The sequence below is a fragment of the Triturus cristatus genome, chromosome 5_2 (assembly GCF_964204655.1).
Source record: "Triturus cristatus chromosome 5_2, aTriCri1.1, whole genome shotgun sequence".
NCBI classification, from domain to species: Eukaryota; Metazoa; Chordata; class Amphibia; order Caudata; family Salamandridae; genus Triturus; species Triturus cristatus.
This window is the reverse complement of record NC_140588.1, coordinates 775,432,181-775,452,101: the sequence shown is the minus strand read 5'-3', so window position 1 is coordinate 775,452,101 and position 19,921 is coordinate 775,432,181. Positions and strand designations below refer to the sequence as shown.

The 19,921-nt window shown below is 42.9% G+C and overlaps 1 protein-coding gene across 3 annotated transcripts in view; it reads right to left on the bottom strand.

Moving 5' to 3' along the window:
• The window catches only part of DOCK11 (dedicator of cytokinesis 11), a 1,169,031-nt gene that overhangs the window by 602,889 nt on the left and 546,221 nt on the right, over positions 1 to 19,921 (bottom strand). For all 3 annotated transcript variants that reach the window (XM_085607886.1, XM_085607887.1, XM_085607888.1), the window contains one exon: positions 3,872 to 3,990. In XM_085607886.1, the coding sequence (XP_085464012.1) occupies positions 3,872 to 3,990 (119 nt within the window). The remainder of the gene's footprint in view (positions 1 to 3,871; positions 3,991 to 19,921) is intronic.

The following is a 19,921-nucleotide window of genomic DNA, read 5'->3' as shown; positions in this document are numbered from 1 at the left end:
CCTTTTCTTGGTACCTGAAACCATTTCCCTTGGAAAAAAAACTTTCACCCTGGGAATGTCTCAAGTCAGCACCGAGTTGTGAGTTTCAAGATGGCTGACACACTTCCATCCCTAATCCAGCAATCACACTGTGTAAAAAATGCGATTAACAGGGTTGATTCGTGAATTTTAACAAATGTGTCTAAATGTGTTAACCCTTTAAATATCCCCCCTACCACTTTTTTTTAAATGCAAGTATCTAAAAAACTAATATTACATGTTTATTTTTGGGTAGGTATCCTGAAAAAGCTGTTTTCTTTTTTTTTATATAAATCTTTTTATTGCAACAACACAAAACCAGCAGTACCAGCAGTACATCACAACTGTAACTGTAACTACTGTAACTACAGGTTACAGTAGTGATATGGTGACCAGTTGTTTACATTTTTATCTTTTTTGTTATCTTAGAGGGTATTACATTAGAGATACAGTGCTCAGCACACAAATTCGGAACCCCCCTCACAGCCCTCGGAAGCCCCGCCATTGATCCCAGATTTTCTCCCATTTTGTAGGACAACCCCTAATTTTGTAGATTGCAAGCTACGCAAGCCAGCACCAGCCCATATCTGTTTGCCAGTTCCTGGCTCTTGGTAGTGCCCTTGCCCCCAGCACCTGGCCAGGTTAGCCACCACACCTCCCAAGGCCAGTCATATTTTAGTGTATTTAGGCCAATCCTCCTACCCGACTATACCCTGTAAGAACCATCGCGGCTCCAACACGATCAACAGCCCAGTCACTTGAGACATGATGTCTCTAACTCTGCTCCAAAATTTCTGAGTTTCATGACACTCCCAGATGAGATTTTGGAATGTGCCCTCGTGGCCGCACCCCCGTTGGCATAGGGCCCCCCGGGAGCAGTATACTCTGTGGAGAACCTTCAATTGAATTAGGCGGAACCAGGAGCTTATTGCCACTTCCCTGGGGCTTTGCAGGGCATCTAACCAATCTGAATCCTCCAGTGTGCCTATGTCCCCCTCTCAGGCTGTTTAATGCGGTCCCAAGGGGTCCGGTGCATTATTCACCAGTCTTTTATATATTAACGAGCTAGCCTGTTCTACTAGGGGATCTGTCAAAAGTCTATCCTCTAATGGGGACGCTTCTGCCAGTTCCTCGTCTTCTCCAATATGCGTACATAACACATGTCCCAGCTGTAGGTATCGCATCCACTCTTCTGGTCCCATTTCATACTCTTGTTGGAGGACTTGGAATGTCACGAAGGCCCGGCCTCTCCAGACATCACCAAATGTTTCCAGCCCGGTAGTTCCCATTTGGTGAAACCCCCCAAATTTCACACTTCCGTCAGTTGGTCACCCGTCCACAAGGGGGGGTCATCTCTGTCAGTCCGCTGCTCCAGCCCAGGTATTTCACCCCTTCCCATCATATTTTGATCACTGTTTGTGTGTGCGCCGGCAGGCCCTTGGTTCCCTTCCAGTCATAAAGCAGGAAGCTATATCCCTGGTTTCCCATAAATAATCTGTCAACACTATACACTGGCCCCCATCTGGTCACTGAATGCCCATCCATTCACCACGACCAGCTGAGATGCCCAGTAGTATAGTTCCACATCAGAGATCACCAACCCCCCATCGTAAACGCCCATTTGCAGTTCAAGGAGCGCTATTCGTGATGCTCCTCCTTTCCACAGCAGTGAGCGTAGTTCTGCCTCTATCAAGTTGAAGAATTTCATTGGAATCCAATCGGGAGAATTCTGCAGGACATATAACAACCTTGGGAGTGTCATCATTTTAAATAGTGCCGCCCGACCCATCAAAGTCAGCGGTAACTTCTTCCATCTCTGGGTATCCTGTCGAAATCGAGTCAACTGGGGCAAAAGGTTCTAGTCATAGAAGTCTTGTGGTTTTCTCTATATATTCATCCCCAGGTACTTGAACCCCACTAGCTCCACCGGGCCTTCACATCTAGAGGTTAGTTTAGGGACGCCCCCCGCCAGTGTAAACATTAGGGACTTATCGCGATTGATACAATATGCTGAGAAATCTCTGAAAATGCAGAAGATCTGCAGAATTCTATCTATTGATTGCAGCGGTCGCTGTACATACAGCAGGATGTCATCCACATACAGGAATATGCGGTCTTCCAACTCATCGCCTACTGGGATACCACATATTAGGGGGTCTTGGCAGATCTATGCCACCAACGGTTCAAGGGCCAGGGCAAATAAAATCGGGGATAGAGGACTACCCTGCCAGGTCCCTTTCTGTAGAGAGAATTCTCTAGAGACTGTTGCGTTGGCCCTCACTCTGGCCAGCTGTTGTTTATACAGCAGTTTTATCCAACCAATAAACTCACGTCCGAATACCATGCTATCCAGTACCACCCACAAGTAGTTCCAGTCCACCCTATCAAACGCCATTCTGGCGTCGTAATGGGACAGGAGTGCCGCCGGCACCGAAGTGGTCCTGTTCTACATGAAGGATTCCAAATAATCTACAGAGATTTTCTAGTGCCCCGATGTGGCATAAAGCCCAACTGGTCCAGGTGATGTCAGAACCAAATTCAGCCGTATCTCCTGGACCTTTGCTAGCACCTTTACTTCGAAGTTGAGCAGTGATATTGGTCGGTATAACCCACAGCACGTTGGGGGCTTACCCTCTTTGGGTATGACGACTATCATTTCTGTCCCCTGATCATGGTGCAAACTCCCTGTCTGTTCGGCTTCATGAAATACCGATAGGAGATGGGACATGGTCTTGTCCAGCATACATTTATACAAATCTACCGGGAGACCGTTTGGACCCGAGGCCTTCCTTGAACTCAATTTGCAGGCGGCCAGGAATCTCTCCTCCACGGTCAGGTCTTTTTCTAATATATCCTGTCTCCCATTGGTAGGCCTGATAGCCTGATATCCCTGAGGAAGTCCAAACAGTCCGCCTCAGTGTGTCTCACTGTGGAAGAGTATATATCTTCGTTGTATGAGGCAAACGCCTCTGTGACTTCCCATCACATATCTATCCCTCCTTTCTCTCAGGATTTCTGGCTTCTCGACAGTCTGTAAAACAGCTTGCATCCATTTTGAGAGATCATTGGGGGTTCCTATAATGTTCTATGACTTCGGGGAGATGGTTTTGCTGAACTCCTCTTTCTGGTGATATTTTCAGGAATATTTCTGAAATGAATTTCCAGTGTATGGAATTACTCTTTTCAAGAACACACAGACTTCAAGTACCCATTTGGCCATCATACTTACTTACCTGTTGTGTCCGGCAGCTTCCTCATGTTTATGCTTCTTTATTCTTACTTTGAAACCATAACCATTCTCATCCATTTTAACATAGGGAAGCACTCCAGTGAAACAATCTGTTTACCTGAGAGTGTGATACACTGCCAAATGTGAGAAAAACATATGCTCCAATTTGGATGATATTTGGCTACTGACCATATATAATCACTGGTATACATTGATCGGGTATGGAACAGTAGCCTCAAACCATTAAACCCTAAATAGTCTGAAAAAATATCAAGTCCAACAGGGTTTAACAATCACTTTTCGCATTATATTATGACAAACAGCTGATATGTTGCTTGCCCCTCTCAATGGGACTTTTTCAATGTATGCAATTTCAGTTGTCTGTCACTGCTCCACTATTGATGAACTAGCTTCAGCTGTTCTGCTCAATTTTGTGCATTTGTAGCAGGCAATCTACCCTCCATACTGATCCAAAGATCTTGGATACCAAATTACATACACCACTACCCCCACTAAAAACACTTGAAGGCTGTTGAGAACCTCTAGAGCAATGTAGCACCAGGAAAACTCTTGCAACTCTGACTATCATGCACGTCACACAAAACATGCTTAAATGGAACTTACGTAGTACAGTTTACAGGGACTTCTTCTTCTTGAGTCACTCTAGTCAGAATCTGGAAGAGCTGGTTGAGGATCACTGGTAGAAATTGGATCATTACATGGACATCCATTGCATGCAAACACTGTTGTGGCAACAAATCAAAATGAAAGAAGCAATCATTATTTTGGTGTTCTCTCATAAATTATCCATGAATGTAAGACAAACTACACATTTTCCCATGACTAGAGAGGTCAGTAGGAAAGTAGTTGAACTGTATATGTCACTGCCATCTACGAATTGTTTTTCTGCGTTTACCTAGTATTCACACTTTAGGCAATTTTAAAATGAATATTATATTACAGTTTGGCTGGAGACCGTAATCTGTCCTTAATGTCTCTAACATTTATTAGCACTTTCTTTCTCTTAATTCTGATAGTCCTTCCTAAAGGAAGCTAAAAGCAAGTGTGAAATATGAGCAACCATGACAAGGCACCCCAATGAGGAAGAGTAGTAGCTATAGGTGTGGTCAGATCATTTTAGTAACCAAATATGCCCATTTAATAGCAAAAAAAAGTAGCTTCTGGTGGGTGAGAGGTCTCTAGTCTTGTCCTGTGCCCTTTTCAAGCCACACAAAATCCAGGTTACACCCTTTTTTATGAAGATTTCCCTTTCTTTTTCTGTACATATGACATGTGCCTTGTTTTATGTTAAGAAATACTGTACTCAGGTACATATCAACAGCACTAATATCTATGGAGTCCCTTGCGTGGGCTAAGCTGTAAACCCAGGGTGGCCATGCTGGCCGAGGCAGTGGTTGGCAAATACAGTGTGGCTCAGCTAATTGAGCATGCTTCCTTCTCTGAACCCTCATGTGGATCTACATCACTGTTAATAGTTTGTGTTTGATTGTGAGGAGGGGACTTCCTTGTGGTGACGGAAAACCATTTAGAAGATGACAATGATGTGTGTGGAACAGTGCAGGCAAGCATAACTCTCATATTTACACATGGAAGAGGTTGGTTTAAAAACAGATGCAATTTGTATTGTGTGAGGAGCTTGGGGTCGTGAGTGTGTGCAAATGCAAGCAATACTGATGGACATCAATTATAGACTGACTAACATTTGGTCATCCTTGGCAGGACTTCTTTGTTTCAGAATTAGATGTGCTTCACCACCCATATTGGTTGGTGACTCCATCTTGTGTAGAATGACAGGGAGGAGGGTACCATGAACAGGGGATTTTTTCCACTGGTTCCCAAGGATTCGACCAAACCATAAAGGGAGTTGGTATGGTTCACAATGGTGGCCTGGGCTCAGATGCTGTCTTTTACTCTGCTGCTGCACATGTACGAGGGTCTATCTCAGTTTCTAATATTGCCCCTAATTATCTGCCTTTCAACAAAATGACTGCTTGTCCATCTTCTTCTAGAGGTTTGGAAGAACAGTATTTAAGTTCTCGCAGTTTGTATTCAACTCTCTTGATGCCTCTCTGTTGCAATCTGTTTCTTCTATGCTCTTCACGGTATGCTGCAGCCCAGCTTGGAATGTTAATAGTATATGGAATGTTGAGGATGTTATTCTGCTTATGTGTGAATGTGGAGATAAGTTGGAGGAGGAGGCTGAGCAGAAAGAAGCTACCTATATAGACACTAGAGCCCAGATTTTTTGTATGTCTTTACACTGGCAACGGATTTAAAAGGATAATGTGAGTAGAAGAAGAAAAAAAAAAAGTAAGATATTGCTGGATTTTGTCAACAAACATCTGGCAGCCTGCTTTTAGAGAAGTGGAAAGGGGTTTTAGGACTGCAGTAAAAGAGACTCATTATACAGTGTCTACAGTTAACTAGATAAAACAAGCATCGGCAAAGCCAACAGGTCTGGTGTTGGCCGCCAGCCTTCTGGTAATTCTTGTTTTGACATAGTCTTTGCAAAACATTGTTGATTGGGAGTATGCTGGGCCCTCATCAAAAATCCCCCCCAAAAATCATTTGTTAGACAAAAAAAGTTTTTTTCATCTAAATAAAACCCCACACATTACCATAGTACTCCCTGTCACTGAAGGGCACTACTTTCTGTGTGGGAGTGTTTCTTGGGAAAGGGCGGCATGCCGTAACTTTAAGTGAAGTCAGCCAATGGCTGAAGTGGGCTGATACATTACCCCTTCATGCATGCTGGAGTGGGTGGAAGAAAAATGTGAATGACAATAACCACATACCAATGGATGAAGTCTAGCTAAAACCCCTATAAGTAACTATGTTATATGGGGGCCTTTCATTTGTTGTCCTGCTGCTGGCGCTGTCATCGCCGTGCCTGGGTGCCTCTTAGCTGTGTGTCTCCCCCGCCGCCGCCACTACCTCTCGCGGCCGAGAGCGGGGGGAGACTACAGCCCCCAGAGTGCTTTGCGGGCCCTGACGCCATCCACGCGCCCGGAGGCGCATAAAAGAGCGTCGCTCCTCCCGCGTCACGGGACGCGCGCGGGCGGCGCCGGGATAAGCCCGGGACAAGGGCGGGACCGTCTGTGGCCGTCAGGGGCCGGAAGAGGCCGGGCTGGGCCACAGCTCTTAGTTTATCGATACGGACCATTATTTACGTGAGACTTTGCTATACCGTGGCCCTTGCCTGACCTTGTGTTGGAGTAATTATAAATGATATTGTGTAGGTTCCTCTCAAAATCAGGACATCCTCATTAGCGCTGGTGCCCCCTTTTGGTTTATTACTATTGTATTAATTATAATACTCCACTACTGACCATGCCTATTGGTAAACATGATAAATCTGCTGCTGGAACTGGTCTAATGGATAACTACCTAGTCAAAGTGGTTAACAAAATCAATAATGACCGGAGAGCTTCTCTTGGTAAAGGGGGCCTTCCTGCCTCTCCTGATATTATCTCCAATTCTGCGGTCGGTAGCCCATATGAGGATACAACTGGTATGAGCACCCAGCCTGTCATAACGGTTGAAGCTCAGGTTTACTCAGAGCCTCTGATGGATTTTCTGGATACAACCACTATTGATCTAGAGGAAGCTCCCCCTAGTCCTAGACCTGTGAGAGCTTGTAGGAAACAACCGAGCAAAAGAGGGGGAAACATACTAAAAAAAGAGCGGAAGCTCTGCACCAAGTCCCAAATAGTATTGCCCATGGAACCGTATCGCAGGAAGGCAATATCTCAGCTTGTATTAATTTATCACCAGACCAATTTGCATTACTAGTATGTACCTTAGAGGCTAAATTTGAAGCTAAGCTAGCCGAGCATACTCAATCCTTAATGCTTCAAATAAATACGGCTAACTTGGAAGTTAAGAGGCTTGGAGATCTCATAGAGAATCTTTTGTCTGGTAGCGAAAGATCTAAGGCACTAGCTACGGGTTTTGCTGCTGTCTCCGAGGGCACAACATGCTCAGCGACCCACCCAGTGCCCCGTTATACCGGAAATCACCCCCTTTGACTCTATACCACCTAACGGTTTAGTTAAGCAATCTTCTATGGGACAAGGAGGCACATCAACCCTTAGACAGAGAACAAATATTGGCTTTACTAATCTTCCTCCAGACTGCGCGCCATACGTGGTTGTCCTGACAAATGTGCCCGCTTTAGAAAATCAGCATGCTCAGCCCCGTGAGGAATCACATGAGTCTTTAAAAAATAAAACTGTGTCTTGGCTCAATAGAAGATGCGGTTTCCCGACACACCTCGCAGACCACATTTTATCTACTAGAAGGACGAAGTGGGTTGGCCCATCCCGAAAAAGCTGTAGTGGGGATTGTGTTATAGTTAAGTTTAGATACCCACAGCATGTTAATACAGTCTTGCTACGTGCAGCTTCTTTGGTGGATGATGCTAACAGTGTTTGTGTGCGCCCGCTGGGCTATTTTTATACGCACATAATTAGATCCCCGAGCCGTGTGAGATTTAGACCATTTATTCCCAGGGAGCACCAGACGCCTGTAGCCCCTCAAGTGTCTAATGTTGATAATCATTGTGGGTATGGTCCTAACATCACCACCCATAATAGATTTGGGGCACTTTCGGGCCTGGAGGCCTGTGATTGAAGAGAGGCCCCTGAGATTCAGGGAAGTGCCAGCCCGGCTGTTTTGGGTTACCGAGATACTGTAGAACCAAAAATGAAGCATGGAAACTCACAAATTAATTTTGATAGCACTGTAATTGATACAGGGGACATGGTAAAATTGCTAAGTTGGAACATTGCGGGCTTACGGACTAAAAAGAATGATAGTGGCTGGCTAAATATTCTTAAACAATATGACATTATAGCCCTCCAAGAGACTTGGGATAAGGACTGTGATTTCTGGATTGATGGTTTTACTTCCTATTTTGTTCCGGCCCAGAAATCTATAGCGGGAAGAGATAGGGGTGGTCTCATGTTTTTGATCTCAGTAAACATTATAGGAAGACTTAAGAAGGTTGTATGTACTTCCTATAATTGCCTTATTCTGGAAGTAAGTCTGGCAAACAACAGCAAGCTTTTACTAATTAACTGTTATAATTCACAGCATGAAGAGTCCCCTAATGAGCACATTCATTGGCTGTCAAAATTTTTAGAATTCTATAAGGACAATCAATCCACTTTTTGCTATTATATCCTGATGGGTGATTTTAATGTGCATTTATGTAATCTAAATTGCCAATATAGAGATAAGGATGGCTCACAATTCACAACCCCTCAACATTTTGAACATAGTTCCAAAGGGGAAGCCTTGGAGTCCCTTTTGACTAATAATGAACTGTATGAAGTAGGGTTCCCGGACAAGAATATCCGTGTCCCCACGTATGATGCTAGGGACTGCGAATCTATTATAGATTACATATTTTTATCTGCAGGGCTTTTAAGGTATGTGATTTTTTATAACGCTCTACGTTCCTGTTTTAGTGATCATAACCCGGTGGCAATGATATTAGCTAATGTTTTCCCCCTTATGGATAAACCAGCTCTGAGACCTGCCTTAGTTTCCGTGAAAGTTAAAGATCAGGGGAGGAGATTAAAATGGAGTAAGGTAATCCCTGAAGATTTTTTTAAGTCAATTACTTTAAAGGTTGGCCCACATTTAAGCATATGTGCTGATCCGCCATCTTATGGCAGGGATGTAATAACTGCTTTTGAAGTTATTTGCTCACAAGTGGCCAATGAACTCACTACGAAAGGCAGTGTTAATAAAAGTAAACCTGCCTGTGGTTGGTTTAATTACAATTGCTCCGCAGCTCATAATCGACTTAAAAAAGCCCTTAATGACAATCCTAGAAATAAAGGGCTAGTTATCCTCTTAAGGAAAGAGTATTCGCAAGCAATTCAGGCACGTAAAAGGGAAATTAAACAAGATGCATGGGTAGCCCTAATGGATAAAGCAATTCTGAAAGATAGCTCTAAATTTTGGGAAATTATTAATTCCCCTTTGCTATCTGGCCACCAGAATTCTGTGCTAGAATTGAATATCTCTGAGGAGGATTGGTTAGGTCACTTTGAAAAAATCTATGGGAGTAACCTTGAGCTGGAATCCTTTGTGGTACCAATTTCTAGTCCTCCCCTCCCCCCCATTAGCTTTACTATTGAAGAGGTGGAGAAAGCTATCGGGGGTACGGCCGGGCGCAAGGCGCCAGGCCCAGACGGGGTGCCTTCTGATATGTATAAGTACTGGGCTAAAATATTGTTAAATGTTTTTAACTCTGCGGCCGTAACAGCTCTCCCGAAGTCGTGGTCCCAATCGATTATAATCCCTGTGTTTAAAAAGGGCCAAAGGGGAGACCCTAGATGCTATAGGCCCATATCCCTGTTGGACTCTTCGTTTAAAATCCTAGGAAAGGTTATTTTGGCTAGGATATCAAACTGGGCTACAGAGAAAGGAGTAATCTCCAATGCCCAGTATGGTTTTAGATTAGGGCGCGGAACAGAGGATCAATGTCTTAATTTACACCTAATCGTTGCAAAGTACACAAAAGCTTCAGGGGGCTCGATTTTTCTAGGATTTATGGACCTGTCCACGGCTTTTGACCTGGTTAACAGGTCTAAGCTATGGTCTATGCTCCTGGAATTGGGTCTGGATAGGCCCCTTGTGTACTTTCTGGCAGAATTACATAAAGATTTGAAAGCCTCAATAAGGATGACTCAGGAGGGGAAATGCACTGCTAGCTTTAAATCTGGTAGAGGGGTACGTCAGGGTTGTATTCTTGCCCCTATGTTATTCACATTGTACAGAAATTCCCTTGAAGATAATTTGTTAACTGCATCTCTTGACATTCCACGGGTAGAAGGTACTCCTATACCTGTACTTCTCTATGCGGATGACACAGTTTTATTGGCCAGGACTCCGCTCGGGCTACAAAGATTACTGAATTCTTTTGGGGATTTTATGAAATCTTTGGACCTTGTGGTTAACAATGGTAAATCCCATATTATGGCACTGGGTAAGGGAAAGAACATCCCCAAAACTTTTTATTGCAATGGAGAAGTTATCACTAGAGTGAAAGTGTTCACCTACCTAGGAGTCGTCTTTGACGATAAAGGTACCTGGGCACCTCAATTATCTATCAAGGCAAATGCGGTGCGTAGCTCCTCGGCTGCAATATTGGGTTTCGCGAAAAGGTTGGGAGGGAAACCCTTTGAGGCTATTCTAAATATATACCAAGCTAAAACGGTTTCAATAGCTAGGTATGGGGCCGCAATTTGGGGGTACATTAAATCTGATCCCATACAAATAGAAGAGAATAAATTCTTACGTGCTCTTCTTGGCCTCCCCCAATCTACCACGACACATTCAGTCCATCTTGAATTGGGGACAGGATATATTTCTGACATTATAAAAATTGCTCCAATTCTGTTATGGATCAAAACCTGGTTGAATCCGGATCTCACGTTGAATCATAGTATCCTGAAAGATTGTATCAAATTAGATAATATGAAGGAAATTCAGTGGCTGTCCTATATTAAACTGATATCTAAGAAAATTGGACGCCCGGAGCTTTTTACCAATCCTGAAGGCCTATGTAAAGCCGATTTAAAGTGGGTTAAAACTTATTATATTAAGCACTGCGAGGTTGAGCGAGAATCTCAGGAGTTATGTAAACCTACAGTAAGGGCTCACCTCTTGCTTATTTTATCTATAGCTATGCACCCATATTTGTCAACTGTTACGAACTTTTACCATAGATGGCTATTGACTAAATTCCGTTTCAACCAGATCCATTTAGTATTAAGTGTCCCTCAGGGTTGGTCTAGGCCGGAAGATGTGGCCCCTTGTAAATGTGATGATTTTTCTCTCCAAGATACAATGCACTTTATGTTTTTTTGTCCTTTGTACCTGGAAGCTAGGAAAAGGTTTATTTTCCCTATTTTGAGGGGGAAAGCTTTTGTACAAGTTAAACCTGCATTGTTGTTTTTACTATTAATGGAATCCCCTGCAACTATGTTTGGTGTTGCCAGCTTCCTCGTTGCAGCCATTAGGTCAAGAAGGAATAGACAGGCAGCATTGGAGGAAATTAATTAGCTTTTATAAATCTGATCCACCGAGACAAATTATCTTTTTTAACTATGAAACTGTTGGAATGTTTTTAAACTGTTAATCATGTACTGTATACTTTTATGATTTTAAATAATCGAACAAAGTGGTTCTTGATTGATTGATTGAACTATGTTATAAACATAATTTTAATAAAATCAGAAAGTCTTGGCTAACACAGACCTAAAACATCAATCAGTCTGGCATTGGCTGGCAGCTTCCTGTCTTTAAGAAAGAACAAAAGATGGAAAAAAAGAAAGAGATGGGAAGGGAATAAAAACGGGAAGGGATGTGAAGAGAAAGAATAAAGAGAGAAGGAAAGAGGAACAAAAAAGAAAAGAAAGAAAGAAGATAAGAGAGGGGAATGGAAGAAAAAGAAAGAGGAGGAAAAAGAGGAAGAAACAGAGATGGAAAGAAAGAGAGGAGGAAAAAAGAAACGAAACGAATAAAGAAAAGGAAAGAGAAGAAAAGAAAAAGAGAACAAGAGAAAGTAAGGGTGAGGGAAAGAGAAAGAGAAGTGAAGAAAAGAAGGTGAAAGAAACAAGGAAAGATAAAGAGAGAAAGAAAAAGAGAAAAAGAAAAGAGAAAGAAAGAAAGACGAAAAGAAAGAAAGAAGGAGAGAAAAGTAAAAAGTGGATAACCTAATACAGAACAGTTTCAATTGGATACAATCTTATCTGCCATGAAAACAGCAGTAGGAAAAGCAAAACACTCCAAAATGAATTTACAACAGTATTGGCAGGGGATGAGATCTGATAGAGATGGGATGAGCATCAGAAGCACCTGCTTTCACAACTGGCTCTAAACACAAAGGCAACACTAAACTAAACATAAAGTAAAAACAAAAACACTGGCACTGATGGAAACTAGCTTGTGTGCGGATGTGGTCCCTGTGAGAGTGAAAAATGCCGTCACTCAAAGTGAAGTTAACCAGTAGGCTGATCCACTGCCCCATGCTATATGCTGTAGTGGGCAGAAGCAAAATGTGAATGACACAACAACAGACCAATGGATGAAGAGAGGTGGCTGAAAGCCCCTATATGCATGTATACTATACATATTTTACAAAAATCTAAATGTTTTGGCTAATGCAAGACCTAAAAAGGTAAGAAAATGCGTTACAGAGTGCTGACATTTTGCTGGCGGTAAGATGTTTGAGCCACCAGCTGCAGTTGCAGTGTCTGGAGAAAAAGAAGAATCACAAAAAGAAAGAGACATGTTGGAGAGCCATCATAAACTAGATATCCTGCATTTCTGCTTTTCTGAAATAGCACTGTTAGGTTTCCATTCAAATCATTCACCGCAAGCTGAGATGTTGGTGCATGCACCAGGGCAAGCCACAAGACAACTGACTCCAAAGCAAATGTCATACGTCATCCAAAGCAACAACATACATCAATGGCAGCCCGCAGGTTGCTGGAAGTCTTATAGCAAAAGTGAGGCCTGCAACTCAACAGAGTGAAAGGATTTGTTCTGTATGCAAAAATAATAATTTTGTGATAGGCATGCTCTTTAAATATCTCTGCTGGTGTATCGTGCAATCCTCAGATTCTGTTCGGAGACAGTGCTCTATGAAGGATGAACTATTCAGGATTGAGGATCACAGATGTCAAAAAAGGAAAAAGAGCGACAAGCATGAAGAGTAGACTCTTGCGGGTTACCGAGCAACATTGTGAATTGCAATTTTATGGAGTGTTGCAGGGATTATATGTGGCTTCCATTGTAATTTTCGTTTTTAGCTTAGCAGCTTTTTGAGGTGGTAGTTTGCACATAGTTTTCACTAACACAAGAGTGTGCCATGCAAGGATTTATTTTTAGTATCCTTTGTTCTATAGTCTATCCCATTACTTTCAGAAACGCACAAATCAGAACGCGCTGTCCTTGTTTTTTATTATGTGTTCGTAGAAGATGACTTTATCCTTTCAGACTAAGTAACATTGTTATTCTGCATCTCTAGCAGAATGTGATAAGACCGGTGTTTTATAACTTAACCTGTGCTGAAGTCAGTGAGAGGCACTTCACACCAGAGTTATCACGAATACTGCAAAGAGCTGTGAATGAAATTCAGCCCTGCAGGCACCTACATTCATCCTAAGAAGGAAAACAGCTGCGTAAGCAAATATGCGTGCAGGCTTGCAAATTTAGACGGCGTGCATTCGTTAATGCATTGACGCCTGCTTCCTGAGACATTATACCAAGGTATGGCATTAGACCATTCCAACAATGTCCTGGCAGATGGATATTTTCATTATGCTTTTGTTAGAGTAGAAGATGGTTGTGTTTTTCACCATACTCATAATGCTTATAACAAAGATGTGTTTCATCTGTCTCATAATCTCAGTTCACAATTTAAACATAAACATAAACATTTGAAAATGCATTTTCGTTTCTTTTTTTGTAACACTTTGGGCATGCAAAGGTGACAAACTAAAGGGTTAGATCTGTTTCCACTAATTCCTTGTGAATCAGAGTGGTCATGTTCGAGGTTACCAACAACATCTTAAACTCTGGAAGGTTAGGAGTTTATTGTGGTACTGTGAGCTAGCCGAACCAACATTTACTGATGATATGAGTAGACTCAGTCTCTATATTGTGGAGTTTTGTTGACCTAATACAAAGTCCTCATAGCATATAACAGGAGGTTCTCTTTGCTTAATAAGACTGTTTTATTGGGACTGCCACAAGGTCATTTCTGAGAATGCATAATGCCAACTGCAGTAGTTCTTCAGCATTAGGAAGTATGCTTTTCAAAGTTGGGTGTCGCAGTGAACACTGGAGTTTTTTTGTTTTCTTGAAGTGATTGCATTTACAGAATTCCCTAGAACAGGGAATGAGTGTGTCTAACTGTGTTATGTGGTGTTTCCTGTGTGCTCTATAACAAGGAATGAGTATGTCTAGCTGAGTAGTGCTCATGAAAAGCTATCCAGGAGGAATGAGTGTGGTGCAGTTTGCCACTTGGTTGGTGAGACTGTGCAGTGTATATGTGTACATAAGATGCCTTATGACAGCAATATTTGCTAAACATATGGTCCTGCAAGGTGTGTGGGCATTGGTAGTGCATGTAGTATCCTATGATGGGGATAAGTGCAGTGGTGTAAGCACGGAGTGCCCTTGATATGGTGAATGCAGAAGTGTAGACTTATTGAGTGTCATTACAGGGTGAGTGTAATTGCGCCCTACTACAGGGTTAATAAAGTGACATAAGCTTCATGGCATGCCCCGTGATAAGGTTAGTGCAGGGTGAGTACAAAGGTTTTGAATGCACAGTGTACCCTAGGTCAGGTTGTGTTCATAGCTGTATTGCACAGAATGTCTATTTTAGGGATGAGAGCAGTATATTTGGTCCCACTAGGTGTGTGAGTGTTGGAATGCATGGAATGCCTTATGCCAGGAATGAGTGCAGTGTATGGTTCGACTAGTGGTGGGGAAGTTGAAATGCACTGAATGCCCTATAACAGGGTTGAGTGCAAAAGCGTTTAATGCTCAGGGTTTCCATTCAGTGGGTAAGAGGCCCGGTATGCTACATGGAATGCCCTACAACAGGGATAAGTGCATTGATGCATGTTGCATGGAATGCCCTAGTAGAGGCATGAGTGCAGCCACCATTAGGTTTCATATTACATTAGTTGGGGGCTAACTGTGCACATAGCGTGCTGTTTTGGTTTTTTGGAGGTTGTTTGGGCCCTGGCTGGAGTGCTTACTACTGTTACTAAAGACTAAGGGCCCGATTCACAGAACAAACTTAAGACAAAATCCTAAACTTAGTACCATTTTGGTATTCACAGAATGCACTTACTACTTCTGGTATTCACAGAATGAACTTACTACTTTTGCGATTCACAGAATAAACTTACTACTTTTGGTATTCACAGAATGGATTTACGACTACTAACTTTACGTCCGCACTCGGGCCGGAAATTCCGGCCCGGAGGCGGGGCTTCCGGCCCGGAGGCGGAGCTTCCGGCCCAGAGGTGGAGATTTTGGCCATGGCTAAATCTCCGCCACTGGCCGGAATCCCCACCTCCGGGCCAGAAGCTCTGCCTCCGGGCCGGAAGCCCCGCCTCCGGGCCAGAAGTTCCGCCTCCGGGCCGGAATTTCCGGACCGAGTGCGGACGTAAAGTTAGTAGTCGTAAATCCATTCTGTGAATACCAAAAGTAGTACGTTTATTCTGTGAATCGCAAAAGTAGTAAGTTCATTCTGTGAATACCAGAAGTAGTAAGTGCATTCTGTGAATACCAAAATGGTACTAAGTTTAGGATTTTGTCTTAAGTTAATTCTGTGAATCGGGCCCTAAATGTATGGACAATGTAAAGGAGAGAGATATGTTAAGTTCTCCTTCTCCATGTCCAATTTATCTATGAATTCTAAATGTTGGCAATGTGTTGGATGTGATATTTTCTTCTCTGCAGGATCAGCTCTACCCAGCCTGGAATGTCAGTTCTATATGGAATGTTACAGGCGTTAACCTGTGTATGTGTGAATGTGAATATCAGTTGGAGGAGGAGGCTGAGCATGAAGCTATATAGCTCATGGTGAGACATCTAGAAATCTAGACTTATGTACTTTACTACTAATATATTAGTTACATACAAGAACACTTCAGCTCAGCTTCTGTGTGCATCTTTACACCTTTAAATTATTACCATTTAGTGAAGTGTTTGGGCTGCTCTGTGTCTAATGGTTTCTGCCAGACCCAATAGTTTCTCAGAGCTACACAAGATAACATAACACTGCAAATAAACTCGAATGCTGCAATGAGTCATTTGTAACTATCATCTCATACCTGTTGTAAGGTGGAGAGCAGACAAAAGAAGTCAACCTCAGAATATCCACTTTTCTTTGCAGTAGGATACACTGCATTGCTTATGGGAAAATGTCAGACAATCACTTCTCAAATATTAGTGGATAAGATACAGCCCCACACAGCTAACTACTAGCTAATAAGAAAATAGACAAGTCCCTGGGACAGAGCAGTAACCTAAATACTCCACAAGGGTCTTGCATAGGGAGATAAGTATCCATTACAAAATATACAGATTCCACAACAAATGTAGGGATGAGTTTGGAAAGACGGAAATCTACAATCAATAAGCACAAAAAATCCTGACGACTAACCTCCGAAAGCTAACATCCACCATGATACTGGAATCAATATTGTTGGTTTGTGAATGTATGCAAAGGTGCCTCAGTAGGGCTTTTTGCAGATCTATGACAAGAATATTTTAGTTAAGACAGAGAAGCTCTTATGGACTTTGAATGGTATCTAATTCAGTTGGAGGCAAGACATCGAGCAACCCCTTACAAGAAGAAATTGCAACTAGCTTTCCTTCTAATAGCTCGGCTAAGTTTAGTCTGAGGTTACAAACGTTTTAGTCTGAGGTCACAGAACTCCACTGAGACATTCTCTAATATATTTCTTTCCAAATATATGTACAAGAGGGTTCTGACATTGAACATGAGTTGCAAGAGCAAGCATATCCATGTCAATTGGTCAGAAACTATGCCACAATATAAATTATGACAGAACGTTGGGCTCAATTTACAGTTTGGCAAATGGGTTACTCTGTCACAAACATGACAGATATTACTCCCCCTTTTTAAAAGTGCTATAGAATATAATGCGCTTGTAATAGGGTGACAGGATAGAATAGACGTCAAGTTTGTGATGGAGTAACCAGTCCCCAAAATTCTAAATCAGGCCGCTAGTGTTGACATAAACAACCTAGAAACCTTCTCCTGTCCTCCACTTCAGTGCTTAACATCTATAACCACAGTACTGTGCCCAATTTCAAATCCCTGGATTCCATAGTACATCATAATCTCTGCTCCTTATCATAAAAAGTATTTTTCCAAATCCTCCCACTTTCTGTGTGCCTATAAAGGTTTTTCTTATGCAATCAATAATAATCTTTATTCGGATATAAAAGTATCCATAAAAGATGCACATCATAAAACAATCATACAACCGTTAAAAAAGTTAGAAACAATTATACGCATTACATATAAAATCAATAAAAATAAAACCCCGTTATACATACAGGTTAATAGAATAAAAACGGGACAATCAATTACTGTAAACCTTTGTGTGCGACTTTCATACATTGAATAATACAGAGTGGGTCTGCGAGCGGCCAATAGGTCCTACACAATTGTCCACTACCTATTTCATTGGACCTCTCCTCTAGTGATTCTTAATTTGACTGCCAGTCACAGAAAGTGCACAGTGCTAAATAAAACAAAAGGGTCAGTGGACAGTTTGAGAAATAGAAGGGCCACTTTGGCCTGTCTGATTTTGGCTCGTCTTAGGACAGTTTTTAAGAACCGGGACCTTGGGAATGCATAAAAGGGGCAGAGTAGGACGAAATGAAGGGTATCTTGCGGAGATCTTAGATCGCAGCGGCAACACCCTTTTGTCCTAACATTGCTTACAAATCCAGCTGGGACTGACAGGATGTGGTGCAAAAGGTTTAGCCTAAATCTGGTCATCAGGAATCTATCCTGTCTATTATATATATTAGACAGGTAGAATTCCATCCCCAAAGAGGTTTTTGTAAGCTGATATTGACTAACACTGCTTTTCCGCCCTTCTCTGTCCTCTCTGGACCTGACTGTATATCGCAGGAAATCTGCCTTTATGAGACCCTTGTCCCTATTAACTAATATAGATGGATTATTAAAAAAAATTTCATGGCCCAATCTATTTAGTACGTCCCTTATGTATTTGAGCCAGGGTATTTGCAACCCCTTTTCCCCCCTCATGCAATCCTCCAGGATTTGTCTACTTAACACTGCCTCAGGATTTGTCCAAATTTTGACCCAACAAATTATCGGGTTGAGCTGTACCCTATCACTGAGGTGGGGGATGCCCAGTTCCTCGTGAACAATATAGGAGGGGATACATTGAGGCACTTGCAGGAGTCTCCTTAAGAACTTTCGTTTGGATTTTTTTTCCGTCTATAAAGCCCCACACCTCACTCCCATACAGTGTCTTGGCACAACACACCGACCTATATAGATTTACTATTTCATTAGGCGACCAGCGGCCAAGTCTGCTTGTATAATTCATAATTGACCCTACAGCACTAGGGTATTGGCTGCATTTGTGCCTTGCAAGGGATTTGAAGCTGAGGTCCTTATCAAACGTGATCCCCAAATAATTAACATTTTTTACCTTCTCCAGTTTGTGGGTACCTATGGAGAAAGTACAGTTCTTTAGAGGCGTTTTACCCGCTTCCATGACATAAGACTTTGAAAGGTTGGGGACTAAGTCTAAGTCTGCCATAAAGCGTACAAAACCGATTATCTGCAGGCTCCTTCCTGTGCGCGCCAGGAGTACCGCGTCATCTGCATAAAGGAGGACCGGTATGCTTCTCCTCCCAATGCAGGGACAATCGGCCTCCAGATCACCAAGCGCCTTGTCAAGCCCATTAATATAGAGCGTGAACAAAAAAGGGGCAAGAATACATCCTTGTCTCACCCCTCCACGACACCGAAAGTCCTCTGTGACGTCCCCCTTCTCACTAAATCTGACCCGTGCCGTGGTGTTTAGATGAAGTGTTCGTAAAATATGGATCGGACCTGGATCAACGCCCAAAGCATCCAGGATCTCCCACATCTTTCTTCTGTTTACGCAGTCGAATGCTGCTGAGAGATCCATAAATGCCAAGTAAACTGTGCCTTCCCTGGCCACAGTATACTTTGCTACCAGATGATACAGGTTGAGGCATTGATCAATTGTGGAACGCCCATTTCGGAACCCGTACTGCACGTCCGTGATGATGTTATTCTCATCGGCCCAAACCATTAGACGGTTTAAAACGACTCTCCCCAGAATTTTCGCCGTAACGTCTATAAGGGATATTGCTCTTTTTAAATATTGGCACAATAATGGCCGTGGACCAGGATCTGGGCATACCTGCTTCGATGGCTGTATTAAACACCCTGGTCAGTATCGGAGCCCAGAGGTCTACCTGACTTTTAAAGAGATCAGGGGGTATCCCATCTGGCCCCGGTGCCTTCCTCGATACCAAGCCCTCTATCCCCAGTTTGACCTCATAAACCGTAATGGGTGACCAATCACCGCTGGGCGATCCTGCGACTGGAATTGGCTGCTCCGCAGGCTCGCCGCGATTATATAGGCCTCTGAAGTGCGCCGCCCATTCGTCTGGCAGGATATGAGAAACCAACTGAGGCTTATTTGGGGGTTGGAAGCATGGGGCATTTATGATCCTCCAAAAACTGGTCATATCGTGAAGCTCCGCTGCCTCTCTCAGTGATTCCCAGGCCTCTATTTGTAGGGAAGTTTTTCGTGCCTTAATGGCCTTTTTATACCGGGCCCTACAGTCAGCGATCTTTCCTTTGTCCCTTGGGACTATTAATAGTGCCAGCTTTAAGCCCCTGTGGGCTCTAGAACAGCTCGTGTCGAACCATCTAGGACCGAGATCTGCCTGGGGCTTTGGTTTACTCCTTAAGAGGGTATCTATGTGCTGGGCAGTACCCACAAACGCTGCAATCAGGTCCGTCCCCTCAACAGTAAGATCTAAACACCTCCACATGTGATT